This window comes from Schistocerca gregaria, chromosome 6 (genome assembly GCF_023897955.1).
Source record: "Schistocerca gregaria isolate iqSchGreg1 chromosome 6, iqSchGreg1.2, whole genome shotgun sequence".
In the NCBI taxonomy this organism is placed as follows: domain Eukaryota; kingdom Metazoa; phylum Arthropoda; class Insecta; order Orthoptera; family Acrididae; genus Schistocerca; species Schistocerca gregaria.
The window spans coordinates 32,910,580-32,929,300 of NC_064925.1; the positions used below are offsets into that span (position 1 = coordinate 32,910,580).

Consider the following 18,721-nt stretch of genomic DNA (forward strand, 5'->3'; position numbering starts at 1 on the left):
TTGTGCTCCGTTTCAAATGACATCGTTCTCGACGGGACGTTAAACACTTATCTCCTTCTCCTCCCAAGTATCAAAACTCATCTCCCATATTCAGTGTGTTCCCTCACTATCACCAGATTTAATTCGACAACATTCCATTACCGTTGTTGTACGTATGTTTATTTTACATCCGCTTTTCAAGACACTTTCCACTACATTCACCTTTTGTTCGAGGTCCTTTGCTGCCCTACCAAAACGGAAATTTCTTTCAAAAACCTCATATTTTTACACTTCTCTGAGAAATTTAATTTCCTTTCCAAATTTCTCCTTGTTATCCTTCACTGTTTGCTGAGTGTGCAGACTGAATAACATTGGTGTGAGGCAACAACCCTGTCTCACTAGCTTCTCAACTAATGCTTCCCTTTCATGTTTGTCGAAACTTGTCACTATAAAGTGGTTTCTGTTTGAGTTGTAGATACCTTTCTGACCCCCGTATTCTTTTCCATGTTGCCTGTAAAATTTCCATTCGATTCGAGGCAAAACGAAATCAAATCCACCTTGCGTTTATCTTGTAGCAAGAGGCAAAGTGGTCAACGTCTGTTCGCCAGGGGTGCGGCTGAAATTTTCATTCTGGAATTAACGGTTCCAGTCTTAACACTCAGTTCACTCGACGAATCCAATCGACCCCACCTGATTCCAGGCAGAATCATTTTTATAATCGCAATATTATTCCAGGTAGTCAATCCACTGCGAGTATTACTTGCACAACGGATCTTTGGGATTGAGGTGTGGCCAGGTTAAAATGCAATGTAATTCGACAGAGGAAGTTGGAGTCCCCTAGCTGACTTAAAAGTAAACAAACCCAGTGAAGTCCGTAAGAGGAAGTCCCTGTAGCCGGACGGCCCCGCGGAGAGGGCCGGCGGGTGGGCGAAGCAGCGGAGCCCGCAGTGAGCGGGGCGGCTGGTGTCGTTGCAGGTGTTCCGCGTGTTCACGGCGGACGCGGACGAGGGCGCCAACGGGCAGGTGTGGTACTCGCTGGCCGGCGGCAACGAGGAGGGCCGCTTCGCGGTGGACGCGGCCACCGGCGTGGTGACGGTGGCGGCGCCGCTGGACCGCGAGCGCGCGCCCGCCTACCGGCTGCTGGTGGAGGCGCGCGACGCCGCCCCCGACGCGGCGCGCCGCCTCAGCGCCACCGCCGAGCTGGCCGTCGACGTGCTCGACGAGAACGACAACGCGCCGCGCTTCACGGCGCCGCTGCTGCCGCGCGTCTCCGTCGCCGAGACGACGCCCGTCGGCACCGAGCTGGCGCGCTTCGCCGCCGCCGACGCGGACGCGGGCGTCAACGCCGAGGTGAGCTTCTCGCTGGCGGGCGGCAACCGGCGCGACGCGTTCGGCGTGGACGCGGCCACGGGCGCGCTCTACCTGCACCGGCCGCTGGACTACGAGGAGCTGGCGGCGTACGCGCTCAACGTGACGGCGGCCGACGGCGGCAACCCGCGGCTCGCCACCACGCTGCTCTTCCGCGTCGACGTCGAGGACAGCAACGACAACCCGCCCGCCTTCCCCAACACGGCCATCGTGCGCCAGATCCGCGAGGGCATTCCGCAGCGCACGCCCATCGTCACGGTGGCCGCCGAGGACCCCGACTCGGGCGCCAACGGCGAGGTGGAGTACCGCATCGGCGCGCAGGAGCCGCCGGGGCCGGCGCATTTCGGCATCGACCCGGCCACCGGCGTCATCCACACGCTGCTGCCCGTCGACCGCGAGGCCGTCGACACCTTCCGGCTGACCGTGGTCGCGACGGACCGCGCGCGGCCCGAGTCGGCGCGCCTCTCGGCCGAGAAGCTCGTCACCGTCATCGTCGAGGACGTGAACGACAACGCGCCGCAGTTCGTGTCGATGAACGCGGCCGTGCTGCCGCCGGCGGCGCGCCTGCCGCCCGGCGACGACGTGCTGGTGGCGGTGGTGCGCGCGCGCGACCTCGACTCGGGCACCAACGGGCTCGTCACGTACGACCTGGTGAGCGCCGAGCCGGCCGCCGGCGGCGACCACTTCCGGCTGGACCGCAACACGGGCGCGCTGACGGTGCGCCGCGGCGCGCCGCTGCCCGAGCCGCGCTACCACCTGGCCGTCAAGGCGAGCGACGAGGCGGTGCAGGCGGAGCGCAAGTCCAGCGACGCCTACCTCACCGTGCTGGCGGCGCCGCCGGCCGGGCCGGGCGCCGGCGCGCCGCGCTTCCAGCCGGCGGCCGACGCGGGCGGCAGCGTGTACGAGAACGAGCCGGCGGGCGCGAGCGTGCTGCGCGTGCGCGCCGCCGTGCCGGGCGCGCCCGCCGCCCAGATCGAGTACTACGTGACCAACGTGACGTGGGCGGGCGGCGCGCGCCGCCAGGCGGACCGCCTCTTCGACGTGGACGCGCGCCTCGGCGTGCTGAGCACGGCCGCGCCACTGGACCGCGAGGCGGGCCCGCCCCGCTACCTCGTCACCGTCGTCGCCGTCGTCGTGGCCGGCGCGCCGCCCGCGCTCGCCACCGCCACGGTGAGTGCCGCCTCCGGCCGCGGCCGCAGCCGCAGCCGCTCAGCTGCGCGCCTCCTGCTCGAGGCCTCGCCTCACCGCTCTCTCCCTCTCTCCCGCTCTCTCTCCTCTCAGTGCGGCAAGTGACTCTCCCGCAGCGCCCTCGCATATGTTATTAACCTACTGAGCCTCTATTCACGGTCCTTCGCCTCCAGTGATAACTACGCAAACAGACAAGTGTTACTTAAGTTTAACGTGTGTATCTGTCTGTGGCGTCGTAGGTCCTAAACAGAGGGTCCCATTTTAGTGCAGCTTTCATTTTATTTTATTTATTTATCTTTTTTGGGGGTGGGCAGGAAGCTTGTCGAATTGGATGTTTCTTTGCCACGTTCCGCAAATTTCTATTCGGCCGTTTAAATCTCATCAGCTACGCCAGATTGTAGAGCTAAAATATATCTCAATAAAAGCCCGCCAGAACGAATCTGTACGGTTGACTGACAATGATGATTTCTGCCTTGTCTAGTCGCCCGTTTCAGCACCTACAAAGCAGGAAAAGAGTGAGACTCAAGAACATATGCTCTCGCAGACTTTTTCGTACGTCTTTTTTGAGGTTTAGCATTCAGTACTAAATCAAATGATTTTGCCCTAACAGTTTAAGCAGGCTATTGCCGCAGCGGCAGCCCACTTTCTTCCGACTCGACTCACAATTATCGCCACTGCTTATTGCTTACGACACCTCAGTTAACTAGATATACGTGCTAAAACATAGTCAATGAATAGAGGCTGACACAGAATAACATCAATGTTTACAATGAGTAGTGGCAGCCATGGTCAGGTGGCAGCACTGCGGGTTCGTGGCAGTTAGCGAGTAAACAGTCCGCCATTTCAGTACTCGTGGATAACTGGAGAAGACAACAGCGTGCGTTACCCACAATTATTTTATTTTTATTTTTTATTTTTTGGTGAAAACATCGATAGTTTGGTAGCGGCGCAGAGGGAGTTTCGACGTCTTAATGCCGTTCTGTCAAAACACGCCATAAAATGTTGGATTAATGACTTTGAAGAGACTGGATCTGCCCTCAAGAAGAAGCCAGCAGGACGACCGAGAAGTGTGCGCTCTCCACAGAACGTTCCTCCTCTACGGCAGTCTGTCATACGGAGCCCACGCGTTCAATTGGTAAGGAAGCGGCAGTGGTTGGAATGTGCCAGGGCAGTGTGTTCGCAACAGTCTTCATTTTGATTTAAAATGTCATCCGAACAGTCTGCAGATGGTGCAACAATTCAAGGACAAAAATTACCGGTTACGATTAGGATTCTGTCAACAAATGATAATAAAAATATCGCGACGAATTTCTAAACAAGTTGTGCGTGTCAGATGACGCAAATTTTCATCTCACTGATGTGAATAAACGAAAGTACCGTTACAGGCCAAACACAGATCCCAACCACGTTGCTGAGCGCCCTTTACACGCTCGTAAAGTGAGAGTATGGTGTGGTGTTTCATCACACGGGATTATCAGACCTTACTTTTTCGCAAATGAACAGGAATATACAATAACTGTCAGTGCCGATCGTTAAGTAGAAATGTTACGAACTTTCGGTAGACATGCACTGAACAACTTTCCAACCACGCAAGAAGCCTGGTTTCAACAGGACGGAGCGACATCACACACTGCACGGCAATCAATGGCATGTGTGCGAGAATTGTTAGGCAACCGTGTGATCTCACTATTCGGTAACGATCCCTCACGCCCTAGATCGCCAAATTTATCCGTTTGTGATTTCTTCTTGTGCGCTACCTCAAGAGCAAAGTGTACACGACTCGACCAAAACCCCTGGATGAGTCAAAACATAGAATTCGGGATGCAGTTCACAGTATCCCAGCTGAGATGTTGCAGCCGTCAACGAGGAATCTCAACTGCAGATTTCACGAACGTATTCGTACAGGAGGACGTCATCTCTGGGATGTAATTTTAAAAAAAAAAAAAAAAAAAAAAAAAAAAAAAAAAAAAAAAAACGATAAATGCTATCAATGTTTCGTAAATGGCAAAGTTGTAAAGTTTCAATTACTACGAATGCAATTTCTGTCCTTCGTCACTTCTAGTTTTATTGGAGTGTGGAAATGTTTCCGTTTTACTGTGCCACCCTGTATATGTGTGAATACTAAAAAAAAAAAAAAAAATCGTAAGTCGCGTAAGTAAACAAAATGTGAAAGAAAGAAAAAAGTCGGAATAATAATTTGAGGTAGAAACTCAAAACTGCACGCACGCTATTGTAATCCTAAAATCTTGCAGCTGCAATAAAATGTATCAAAATACATCTACTGTCAGAAGACGCATGTTTCGGCGAGACTAGATCTCGCATCACAATTCCGCGTTTCGTCCCGGAAACCATTTATACGACGGTGCGGATAGATTGTCGATAGTACTGTGTCCACTAGTAAAATATCAAGTTTAAAAAGCACGATATAAAACTTGAAACTTCTTGCACCTGTATGTTTAAGGTGAGCAGTAATATTTTGTTCCTGTTGGGGGACTGCTAAGAAAATAAGATAAAAATAGAATACATCTAAAACTGATGAAGCATGAGATTTATATTCAAGTAAGCTGTTTAGGAAACAACAATGTGAAATTGTGGAGTGTGTCTTAATGTACAGCGAAAAATTTGCAATGCGGACCCGGCCGTGAAGGGGGAGCGGCCCCCGCCTTCCCACCTGGCCGGCCAGGCGCGCCCCGAAGCTGCGCCAGCCAGTCTGCAGCGAGCAGCAGTGCAAGGCCTGTCGCCAAACACAACACGAATATACGCACCCACAATGAAAGAATGCTCTTCCACAAACGATACTTGCTGTCTTTTTTTTTTTTTTTAATTTACTTAGCGTTTCCCGACGCGACGACACTTCTATCAATATGTTACATATTACATTAAACTTAAAGCGGCAATACTTTTAGAGTTTTTTTGTGTTGGCTTTTCTCTAATTTTTAGGTTAAGTTTTATTTTTTAGACTTTCATGCAAAATCTGCATTTGTTGTGAGTGTTGTCTGCTCTCAAAGTCGGTTTATAGCCGACCACCCTTCTTCTAAAATGATGTAATCTGCAGAATGATTGAGGCAAGTCAGAATTCGCTCTTATCGCCGTCACTTGTAAAAGATACCAAGGTTGTGCTCCACTTAGTAGTAAGCACGTGCACTGCCAGGTCGGCGGCAGACGCCTGCAGACGTTCCACTGTTACCACAGTTACGGCAGCGGGTTTGCCCTGTACACCTTCTCTTCAGGATGGCCGCACAAAAAGAAATCTGCACATGTCATCGTTTTATTGCAGCGTCCTGTAGGAACCAGTAATAACGTTCATTCACTTTAAGCCTGGCAATAAACTGATTTACGGCGTCTGCATAAACGAATGAAGTAAGTTTTGTTGAAAATATTGGCCCAACAACTCCCTGCTTAGATATGGCACACCACACTCCAATTTTTTGTGGGTGAGGTTGGGTCTCAAGCAATATGTCAGGATTATTGGCAGCCCAGATGCAAGTGTTCTGGCTCTTAACATAACCGGTTAAAGTGGAATCGTGCTTTATCACTGTAAAACGTGGTGTTCAGCTTATTATTCACTTCCTAAAGGGAGAATCTCCGACACGCTTTTCTGAACCAAAACTATGCAGTTTTTGAACTACTCCAAGTCGGCATGGCCGGAACCTCAGACGTTTAGTGGCTCTGCGACCGGTCGAGTGAGGTGTTCCAAGCTGCTCGAAGAATCAACCAAGTGATTCGCCGTAATGTTTCACCACAGGCTGTAGAGCGCGCTCCGTAAATTCCCGTGTTAACGCTTCAGCCTTCCAGGCCTTTCACTAACACTTTGCGCTTCACTAAAACGTTTCACCGCGTCTTAAACTCTAGTTTCCCTGTAATAGAAACATCAGGGAACAACTGCACGCGCCGCTTGTAAGATTTTATCGCGTCAGCATTGTAGCGACCTCAGTAGCCGCCATATAACCCCAGCAACATCAGCGCACGCGCGCGTCTGTATGTGTAGAGTGGAAGAATCGTACGTTACTACACAATCTTCCCCTCGACGGAAAAACAGGTATTTTTATCGGTGCAAATGAGGGGTCAAAAAATCAGATCACAGCACAAATTGATAGTCTCTGCTTTATCTTGTTCTACATACTGTTAATAGTAATAGAATGCCGATAGACATTTAGGTATGTTATATTCATCCTTTCTGAACAAATCTTGACGATAAAAGAAATTGGAAAGAAACTATCAAATATATGAATGCGCGGTGTAGAACAGACACTGTCAACTGTTTTGTGAAATTATTTGTGTAAAAATAAGAAATACAAGAGGTAGAAAAAACATTTGATGTGCCTTTGAATGATGTTCGAAATCATGTACAGCGAATGAGGTGCTGACTGGGATTTAAAGTTGAATTTTTACAATTTTAAGGAGTACTAGAGGGTACTTGCGTGGTATAATTTCACTCAGCGGTCTGTTTAAGCCGCTAGCGAGTGAGCGCCTGAGATGCTCTACATTGTTTAGAGCTCCGTGCAGAGGCACCTTAAATGTTTTTCTGATGTGGTTCATTTTTTATTTGTAGAAAATCGTTTCACCAAACGTCTGGTTGTTTAAGTTTATTTTTGGTTTATCCTTTGTATCTTGTTTGGTTTCTAAGTGCCACATAACATCCAAAAGAACTTTCATCCTTCAAGAGACCAGACTTTTTCATTATCGAAGCATCTTTCATTCGAGACTTATCACTTCATTTTCCTACCTATCCACAGAGAAGGGTCTTTCTTTGACTAGGTTCTGAAAAATCAAAATAATATTTCGCCTTCACGTATATAGTCTGTCGCGGGATAAAACTTGTAGGATAAATATCAGACGCTGATGCGTATTTCGCACTGTCACGGAACAGAAATTAAATACTAACAAGGAGACACAGAAAGTTTCACTGCCTGTACAACCTGAGTGACTGCAGCGATGCCGACGGACGAGGCTTCCCGTGTAGGGCGTACTCGTGATTCTGGAGCTCTGTCCTGGACACAGCTGGCTGATCCTTTACTTCCCCTCACCCAATCGCGCCGTGGCTGCCAGCTGATATACGCGAAGACACGCGAGACGCACCATTACGAGCTATCCATTGGACCAGAAAGTCACCGGTGTTAAACCGGATTCACGAAACACGTTTCAACGGACAGCGGCTAGCTCTAGGCACTAGTTCAGTGGCTCGCAAACAAGGGCCACACCACTGACTTTAATTTGCAGTGACACCCCTGTGAAGAAAAAAGGTGCAGCAGAGATGAGCTGTTCCTAAAAACCGCCGACACAGGTTGCACAGTGTTGTGAAATCGTGAAAGTGTGGGCCGGCTGAGGGCGCCTGTAGACGCTTTGCATCGACAGCAGTGCTGTCGTGATAAGTGGTGGGTGTTGGTGAGGAAGTGTGTCAATAATTTATAAATACGGTGGTGCATATCCACATCCAGTGAGGCCTGTCAGCTGAGGATGACACGGCGGCCGGTTCGTACAGTTGGGCCTTCATGGCCTGTTCGGGTGGACTTTTCTAACGAATGTTTTTCTGTTATTTAGCAACCGGTCAATCTGATAAGCATGCATTATTTCTATTTACTTTTAAAAATGTCTCGCTTCGTTGCATTCCTACAGAAGTATAGTTTTAGGGTTCACCTTGTAGCGGGAGTTTGCTGCCAGAGTAACACATACCCATCATTTCTTAATTCCATTTCAACGCATTACGTACAGTGCCTACATTTTACATCTGTTCTCACTAAGACGACTAATCGATGATTGATATAGTCAGTTAATTGGTCATAGTCAAATATAATCTCATTAAAAGCCTTCCACGTTCTACATTCTCTACTATGTTCTCTACTGCTCGTAGAGCAGTGGTTGACAACTTGGGGATAATTACCCCCTGAGGGGTAAAATGAAATTTTGTGAGGGATAAAAACTAAACGATTCGATTCTATTTCAGTCACGAAACTCAATTATTTTCAAAAGATCATTAGTATTATCGCAATTCTGTAAGACTCTAATATTGATTATATAAGTTATCAATAATTACTTTACCTCAGTTAGGTACACTAATGCGGTTGGAAATTATAGGTTCCTCACACAGTCCACCCACTACACTGCTAAGCTGTGCTTTGTGCCGCACATCGCTCGTGATAAAAATGAGACATATGCGTAACAAATGCTAATATCTCAAGAAAATGTTTTCTCCAAGTTGCGAAACATAACCTTTGAAAAATTATGAATGACTGTGCTCGTAAACTTCTACGTTATTTGATTTTCAAACAGCTGAGCAACACTTAACGTACTCAGTTTTCTTTTTACTTATTCTGATCATTACTAAACTGACACACAATATTTTTAGCGCAACGCAATCTGACTTTCAATAATCCCTACAAAAGAATGGCCCTGACTAACAAGAACCTGTACCTTTTATGAATCACTTACCTCACAAAAATCTTGGTTACTCGAACTACTGCAATACAGCGAGTGCCACTACTGCCAGCTAAATAAAAGATTCTAACTACTGAATGCACTAACTACTGATAGGCATAGTTAGCAAATGAAAGATTTTGATAGTGAAGAGACAATGTATTTACCTTAATAATGTTCAAAAGTCATCATATATATATGACAGACATCTTTACAAATTTCCATTTTCTGGCGGACACACGTTCAGATCGTCTACTAATAGCAACCTCTCGAAACTCCTCCACCTCTCTCCCCACATCCACCACTGCTAGCGGATCACCTCCAACTGCACAACACTACGCGCTGTTCACGTCCAACTGCCCAACACTACCATAGCGAATATTCCAACAATGCCAACCAGCCAAAGACTGCAAACAGCAATCAATGATTTTCATACAGAGTGCTACGCAGCCTTACCAATATAAAAACCTAAACACCCTACTTACAGTTCTAGACAGTGCTTGCAGTAGTCCATAAATTGCTTCATTACAGGCTTAGAAACAGATAAATGAATTAATTGATGGCACGACACAGTACATAAGGGCCTTTATAGCTATTACTACTACTGTGCTAGTTCAGAAGTAAGGAGTGCAGCACTCAAACGATTTACGAACAGAAAGTATAGCCCACACGTTTTAACTCGGTTGATTTTAAATGGGGTTACAGTGCGCAGGGAAAGCAAGTAATACAAGAGACATGCGTCTGCATTCACCGTGGATAATTAGCTTTCTTATCTGAGAAGGAGTGCCGGCCGCTGTGGCCGAGCGGTTATAGGCGCTTCAGTCCGGAACCGCGCCACCGCTACGGTCGCAGGTTCGAATCCTGCCTCGGGCATGGATGTGAGTGATGTCCTTAGGTTAGTTAGGTTTAAGTAGTTCTAAGTTGTAGGGAACTGATGATCTCAGAAGTTACGTCCCATAGTACTCAGAGCCATTTTTTTGTGGCGGAGTGGTTAACGACAGTAGCATCCCTGTAATGGACTGGCATGCACAGAGTCCTGACTTGAATCCTATAAAACACCTCTGGGATGTTTTGGAACGCCACTTCGTCCCAGGCCTCACCGACCGACATAGATGCCTCTCCTGAGGGCAGCACTTCGTGAAGAATGGGCTGCCATTCCCCAAGAAACCTTCCAGCACCTGAATGATCGTATGCATGAGAGAGTGGAAGCTGTCATCAAAGCTAGGGGTGGGCCAACACCATACTGAATTCAAGCATTAGCGATCGAGGATGGCACGAACTTGTAAGTCATTTTCTGCCAGGTGTTCGGTTACTTTGATCACATAGTGTATATAAAGAACGGCATTTTAGACGCTTGACCCATCTTGGAAAAAGTTTTGCGACAGCAATGTCGGCTGCACGCCGGCGTTTCAGTGATTTCCGTGTGCACCCGTGCCGCCCATCGGCAGACGGTTCCCGTAAGCTCGGAACGTTCTCTGTGGATGTGTCTCGTGTGTACATACAGTCAGCAGTGGCGGCAGCCGCCTTGTCCTGCTTTCGCTGCAGACGGTGTGTCTCCCTGAAGAGCAATGCTCGCCCTTATGTTTTGTAAGGAGTCCTCGAGCCCAGTTACGCTCACGGCCCGACGTGTTGTACGCTGCAGCAGGCGTTTGAGAAGTTAAGTAAGGCGTCCTCAAACTGGCCGCCGCGGCTCTCGCAGACAGCGCGAGCGACAAATGACACGGCGGCAGGGCGACCGCAGCACAAGTAGAGTGCCTGCGAGCCGGGAACAGGTTCTGCTCGGCCGGAGAATATCTCCGTAACAAGCACGGCCGGCGGAGCGTCGCAACAGGCACCTCGTAATGAACGCCATCAGTTATAAGCGAAACGCCACTGCGGACGGCTTTGCTGCCGTTTCGCCGACGTGCAGGCGGGCCAAAATGAAATCGGCCCCGAAAATATTCGTAGGAATTGACCCTCATTAATCGACGGGGGAACTGCTCATGCCAGGTAATGTCGGAAGCCGTGACTTGGATGCAGCGGTCACTTGTCTGAGCGCGCGCGTCTCACCCGTACTCGGCTGTGTGAGGCGCGCCTAGTGGGCCAGCTGAATTCGCGATGAAACGGGGCAGGTTCAGGGGGAGCGTTACGCGGAAAACCTCTGCCGAAGGAAGTTCAGTATTTAACGTCGTCCGCATCCTGTGGTCTGTTGGCTAGCGTTGCTGCCTCTAGATCATGGGGGCCCGGCTTCGATTCCCGCCCGGATTGGGGATTTTCTCTGCTCGGGGACTCCGTGTTTGTGTTGTCCTCATCATTTCATTACCATCATCATTCGTGACAGTGGGTAAATTCGACCGAGTAAAGACTGTGTGAAAAATTGGGACTTTGTACGGGCGCTGATGACCACGCAGTTGAAACCAGAGTTTAAGCCTGGAAAACCTCCAAAAGAGTGTGCAGTTCAGATCGTAGTAGGAGACCGAGTCGAAAGCGAGTCTGCAGCGAATGAAAACCCGTAGCCATCCGAGAAAGAGTTCGAACGTCAAAATGTATTTGTCGAATGAGGGAAAGCCTGGAACAAAATCCGATGAAAACTTGACGCCGTTTATCTGTGCAAGTGGTAACTGAGAGATCGTCGTTTTGAAACATTGTGAAGGATGACCCGTATGTCTATCCTTATAAATTTGCCGTTGTTCTCGAGTTAAAAGATCCTAATGAACTGTCGCCCGCTTATTTCTGCCCGTGGAATCAGGACGTTTGGATACTCAGTTTTTCGTTTGTACGAGGACTGGTTCAGCCTGTCTGGCCTCGTAAGCTGACAGAACACTCTCCATTATGCATCAGAAAATCCCCATCGCCGCGCCGCGTCACGTGCTCTGTCTAGCTGGGGCCGCGGACAGCGGGACAGCGCCGTGCCGGCCGCGGCCGCAGGTTCAAGGACCGGGGGGGGGGGGGGGGGGGGGGGGGGGCGCCGGGCAACACCTGGTCTGCACGACGCGGACGGCACAGATCGCCGCTGTGTTCCCGGAGCTATGCGGCACCAGACGTCCGACGCACAGGTTAGGCAGTTCCCGAAAACTACGCCCCACTGCTCTGTGGATTTATTCCATTGCGACCAGATAGCGAACACATCGACACGGATTCACCGTCGTGCTCCTTAAACAGCCTTACCCCGCTGCTGGCCTCGGTTATCGGACAGTTATCCCGACAGAAGATGCCGCAGCCGCCGGGAGGACACCGAGTACGGGCGGATTCAGGTGCTCCGAGACAGTGTCTACAGCTACATCTACATTTACACGGATACTCTGCAAATCTTCACAATTCTCTATTTTTCGAGTCTCGTATAGCGCGCGGAAAGAACGAACACCTATATCTTTACGTACGAACACTAATCTCCCCTATTTTATCATGGTGATCGGTTCTCCCTACGTAGGTTGCCGTCCAAAAAATATTTTCGCATTCCGAGGAGAAAGTTGGTGATTGGAGTTTCGTGAGAAGATTCCGTCGCAACAAAAACGCCTTTCTTTCAATGATGTCGGGCCAAAAACCTGTATCATTTCAGCGACACCCTGTCCCCTGTTTCGTGATAATACAAAACGCGCTGCCCTTCTTTGAACTTTTGCGAGGTACTCCGTGAATCCTATCTGGCAAGGATCCCACACCGCGCAGCAGGACGGATAAGGCAGTCTCCTTAGTAGCTCTGTTTTATTTTCTAAGTGTCCTGCCAGTAAAAACAGTCTTTGCTTTGCTTTCACCACATTTTCTAGGTGTTCCTCCCAATTTAAGTTGTTCGTAATTGTAATTCCTACGTATTTAGTTCAATTTGCGCCTTTTAAATTTGTCTAATTTATCGCGTAATCGAAGTTTTAAAAAACCCTTTTAGCACTCATCTGGATGGCCTCACACTTTTCGTCAAAAAATAGGAATGAGCGTACGGCATTGTGGTCCGGGAGTCCCTCATTCCCGGAAGTTGGCCCGCCGAGGGCAAGTACTTATTGCATTCGACGCCACACTGGGCAACTTGCGCGTCGGAGATGGGTTTGAAACGATGATGAGGATAACACCACTCCCTGAGCGGAGAAAATCTCCTGCCCTAGCCAGGAATCGAAACCGGGCCCCCTGGCGTGGCATTCTGAAGCGCTGACCTCTCAGCTAACAGGGGTGGACAAAGTTTTCGTTATTTAGGGTGACTGTGCCTCCACGCTAATACCGCATTTGTTATAGAAGCCCAAGTGAAAGCCTTCCCCCTTCCCCACCCCTCAAAACACAGTTGTGCCCCCATCGGCCTGCATCCGTGGTGAGGTACGCATTTCGACCAGCTATTTGCCTGGCGTAACAGGAAACGTGATTTATCCTACCAGGTGACACGTTTCCAATCGTCCACGATCAAATCCCGACGTCCCGCGAGCACTGCTATCGTAATCGACGGTGTATTTGGGTCGAATGGGTACACATACACTATCTGACTAAAAGTATCCGGACACCCCAAAAACATGTTCTCATACCAGGTGCATTGCGCTGCTACCTACTGCCAGGTACTTCATATCAGCGACCTCTGTAGTCATTAGACATCGTGAGAGAGTAGAATATGACGCTCCGCGGAACTCACGGACTTCGAACGTGGACAGGTGATTGGGTGTCACTTGTGTCGTACGTCTGCACGCGAGATTTCCACACTCCTAAACATCCCTAGGTCTACTGTTTCTGATGTCATAGTGAAGTGGAAACGAGAAGGGACACGTACAACACAAAAGCGTACAGGACGACCTCGTCTGTTCACTGAGAGAGACCACCTACAGTTGAAGAGGGTGGTAGTGTGTAATAGGCACACATCTATGCAGATCAACACACAGGAATACCAAACTGCATCAGGATCCACTGCAAGGACTATGACAGTTAGTCGGTCGGTGAGAAAACTTGGATTTCATGGTCGAGAGGTTGCTGATAAACCACACATCACACCGGTAAATGCCAAATGACGTCTCGCTTGGTGTAAGGAACATAAACATTGGACAACTTTGCAGTGGAAGAACGTTGTGTGGTCTGACGAATCTCGGTACACAATGTGGCGACCCGATGGCAGGGTGTAGGTATGGCGAATGCCCGGTGAACGTCATCTGCCAGGGTGTGTAGTGCCAACATTAAAATTCGGAGGCGGTGGTGTTACGCCGACTTCGTGCGAGGCCTTACCGACCGACATCGACACCTCTTCTCAATACAGAACTTGGTGAAGAATGGTCAGCCATTCCCTAAGAAACCATCCAGCACCTGATTGAACGGACGCGTGTGAGAGTGGAAGTTGTCACGAAGGCTAAAGGTGGGCCAGCACGATATTGAATTCAAGCATTAGCGATGGAGGGCACCACAAACTTGTAAGTCATTTTCAGCCAGGTGTCCGGATACTTTTGATCACATAGTGTAAAAGCCGCCTAATATCTAGCAGCAAGATGAGCAATATGCGCCGAAACGCCTGCGGTGGCGCCCGTCAGCCGCGGATCTCGGGTGCCGGGGACAGGCGACCAGCTGCAGCTGCTCGTCCACAGCTGACGGGACACAGAGATCCGGCCTGTGCAGCAGTCGCCCAGGTGAGCGCCTCCGCCTCATCGTCGGTACGGTCAGCGCTGTGAAGAGACAGCCCACAGGGCGCACGCACAGGTCGTCTCAGCTGTCTGCAGCGCGCCTTCTGAATCACTGGCGACAGAGTAGTCAGCAGGTGTTTGATTTCCACCAAATACGTAAACAGTATACCGAATTCAGAAGCTAGTCTCTCGTGTAACTATGTGAACAACCGAGCACGGGTAGAATTCACGGGCCACTGCACTGCTAGACAGAAAGGTAGATTCTTGAGCCGTCGGCACCCGAACCGTGCATGCGGTCGTGGAGGGTGCTGAGACTCTGACGTCAGCGTGTGGAAAAGCACGTTGGGAAATCGTTACGAACGTGCAGAGCAGTATCTAGAACGTTAGGTATTCTGAACGTGCGTTTCAACGTTGACCAATGGGATAGCAGAACGCCACCTACGTCACAAACACGCCATCTCCCTTCGGTGCAGAGTTGTGAAGCGCCATATTGGCTTTCAGTTGAAGCTCGTATGCCATTTTAGAGCACCAGCAATGAGAGGAGCTCTTTGAGCCAGCCGTTAATTGTACGACACGTTGTAATGAAGTGACGGGACACGTCATATTCGTAGTAAAAGAAGTATTGTATGTTTCGTATTATGGGGGTCTGCCGTTTGAGGGCACCTGCTCGTAGGGGAGCCAATAAAAACGCATTGACCCTAGTACAATTTGTCAGTTAAAATTCAGTTACTAATATAGTTACGACTGAAGCCTTCAGCAGATAGTAACAAGATAGGTGGTGTGGGAACGAGGTCACTTTAGGTTCGTGTCACGTGCCTGACAGAGCGGTACCCTTTTTCATTGGTTTTCACGTGACGCTGTGGCGCCGTAGTGCTGCGTGCCTTACCAGCCTAGTCTACAGGACACCTAGCACTACCTACAGTAAGATATTTCGCCCTTTTCCTCCTTTTAAGTTTTGTAATTCAAATGATGTAGAGATTTTGCTACTAAGTAGAGACAGTGATCTAGTAAGAATTACCTTAGGGTTTTACTAATCAGTGAGAATGGTGAAATAATTTTTATCTTATGTGGAGAACTTTTGTAAATGTGTATCGCACTGTTTCTAATGGAACTTTTATAAGTCGGTGTCCTTATTGACTGGACTTGGTCCTTCCCTTGTTGCCTTATAAAATTTTCACTGATATCCAAGTTTTTATTTATGAATACCACAAACAGAACTGCCTGACTAGCACATGGACAAGAGAGGAAAGTACGTTTTAATATAGCTAATATAGGAATTTTATGCCCGTCCGTTTCCTAAACAGTGTGATTTACGAGCCAATAACTGCCGCTGAAGGGCGTTGCCAACGCGTATACCACGTCGGGCCACGCAGCGTGCGGCTTCCGAGCGTTCAGCAAGACGGCGAACCAGGCGCGCTCGACGCCGACGCTCGGCACCGCGACCTGTGCTGTGTGCCGGCGGCTTCAGGTGCCGGCGGCGGCAGGTTCGGCGCTCTTCCCCCAGAGGACGCTTCCCCCGTCTCAGCCGCTGCTCTTTTCTTCAGCTTATCGACAGAGGATACAGGGTGTACCGGAGAGAATCATTCGATTCAAGAAAAAAAAGCATAACTCTTATGTTATTTGAGATATGTGCGTGAACAACCTACTGTCGGAAAGAGCAAACTCTCGAGTTGAACACGGTTCCCGCTAGGTAACAGCAGTGTGCGCCCACTTCAGTACTTGTAAAAATGGTGTCGGCACAAGAGAAAGCCTTTATGTTTTCTACGTTTTGCGCAGTGCGGGTCAGTAATAACTGTTCAGCGTGACTTTCGTACTACGTATGGTGTGGATCCTCCTACAGCACAGAGCGTTAGGTGACCGCATGAACAATTCCGAGAAACAGGTTGTTTATGAAAAGGCAAATCACTGGGCCGTCCACGAGTGTGTTTGACCGAGACGTCGAACGCATCCGCCATAGTTTCACAAGGAGAACTCCGTTCGCCGTGCACCTCGATTATTTCTTGTCGGGATTTATATAAGACTCTGTTTACGGGCCCCCTTACCAACGACAATGAATGACCTTGACATACCACATAACAGCAGCTGTGGAAGCTGTAACTCGACACATGCTCGCTGCAGTGTGGGAACAATTTGAATACCGCATTGGCATATGCCGTGCGTCTCAAGGGGGGCATATTGAACACCTTTAAAAAGGTGTGATAAAAACTCTTGTTGCCTCGGTGTAGGGGTCGCCCCTGTCCTCGTGTCACTTTCTGATCGCGTGCTGCTGGCTCACGTCGCCTCACAGCCCTCTCTGCTGCATCGTCCTTGCTTTTCGCGCCGGTACTTGTCGTTACGCCGGAACACCTACAGTCAGCCAACGAACGAGAGCATCTATTCCAGCACCGCAGCATCATCACCAAAAAGCAGTGGGCTGCTGGTCCACGTTATGTACTACAACAGAAAGACACGCCGCTGTTCGCCGTTGTTAGCAAAAATGTCATAACATTCTTGACCGATTTACTTCGAATATCTGGACGATAGTCTAACAAACATTTAGACGGCGGCAGGCTGCATACTTTTTTAAGCAATAGTGAACAATTAAAAGAGCATTGTGACAAAGAAAACAACGTAGTGTGCCGTGAAAATGTGCGGTTTCGTTTTATTTTTCGCATTCAATTTCAGCTACGATGCTGGGGCATGTAAACCATTACGGAACATTGTTCCTCCCATCCATACTTTTTGTCCTCATATGTAACGTTAAACAAAAATTGTGGACATAACAACGTGCTATTTTTTTCGTCGAAGTTGGTTTTGCAGTAAAGAGAAAAATTGTATTTGTGGCTTATTGGCTAATTAGAATACTGCTACAGAATTTGAATCGCTAGAAGTTTTGTAATGCTACCCATCCGCAGATTAAAACCGTTTGAAATATTGTCCCTGCTTCTATCCTCACAAACCTAGCAGCTGGGGAGAGCTCTCTCGTACACCGTATACCGATGGCCACAAACCGATGCTCACATTTATTTTAAGCGACTTCATTTTACAGTCGAGGTTACGTTGGCTGAACTTTAGGATAGGGGGCAATGGGAGATGCGCAGAGGCGGTACGGGAGGTAATGGCCACAGGGGGAGGGTAGGAGGAGGTGGACACATTGGGGGGGGGGGGGGGGAGCTTCGGATGTATACACCATTCCCATACATATTTAGCTACTATGAAGCATTGCCAGGTTTGGTAGTTTATTGGTATAGAGAAAAAAATGTAATACGAAATCACCAACTGTGGGTTTGATCAGGATAGGGGTAATACAGCATGCTTTCTGCTAAGTTCTGCTTGTGACCTAGTAAACTATCTCGCTTCTCACTGGCCACATTCCCGTTCACAAAGCAGATACTGTCGCGTCACATTTGCCTTTTCGCGCTCGCACATGGCTCGCCAACGTGAAGCTGTACGTGGTGGCGTCAAAGAAGCCGGCCAGGTGCACGCGCTACCTCGGCGCAGCACGGCAGTACCAGAGGGACGCAGCGGCGGACTGCCTGCAGGGAGGCGGCCGCAGAGAAAGTCTGTAGAAAGCGGTCGCCCGCCGTCTGCAGGAGCGGACCGCGCAGCCGCGAGAAACCGCCCGCCCGCCGGTGTGGGGGCGGTCGGCGGCTGGGCTCCGCACTGGCCTGCCTGCACTCGGCCGACCTCTATTTATTCAGGTCGCACGCCAGCCGCCAATTGTCGTGGCGAGAGTTAACCATCTGCCAGGCTGTCTCCTGATTTCGGAACAGCTGTTTGACAACGCCAGTGCAAGACTAGCATAATCACCGATCTACTACAAGAAACACAATTACATGTAATGAATACGGAAGGACCTGTACCAACATATGCAGGGTTCGCAGTATTATCGACTTCACGCTAGCAAATAATGCAGCAATGGCATACGTAACAAACTGGACGGTACACGACAACATAACCAGTAGTGATCATAATGTCATAACATACACACTAACTCACACTCACAACACAATGACCAAATCACACACCAAACACTTGCTGTTGCACAAAGCAGACTGGAACAAATTAACGGAAATTATCCAACGACACGATCTAGAAAACATCAATGGAAGTATCGATTATAGACCACACAAGTTAATACAGGTGATACAACATGCACAAAACATATAAATACCGACAGCAAAGAACACAAATTGCTCGCCAGTACCATGGACCAACGAACTTACGTGACTCAAACA

General features: G+C 49.3%; 1 protein-coding gene across 1 annotated transcript in view; it reads left to right on the forward strand.

The window, feature by feature from the left end:
- The window catches only part of LOC126278037 (cadherin-related tumor suppressor), an 817,086-nt gene that overhangs the window by 85,773 nt on the left and 712,592 nt on the right, over nucleotides 1-18,721 (forward strand). The window contains 1 exon segment of the mRNA XM_049977779.1: nucleotides 955-2,517. Coding sequence (XP_049833736.1) covers nucleotides 955-2,517 — 1,563 coding nt within the window.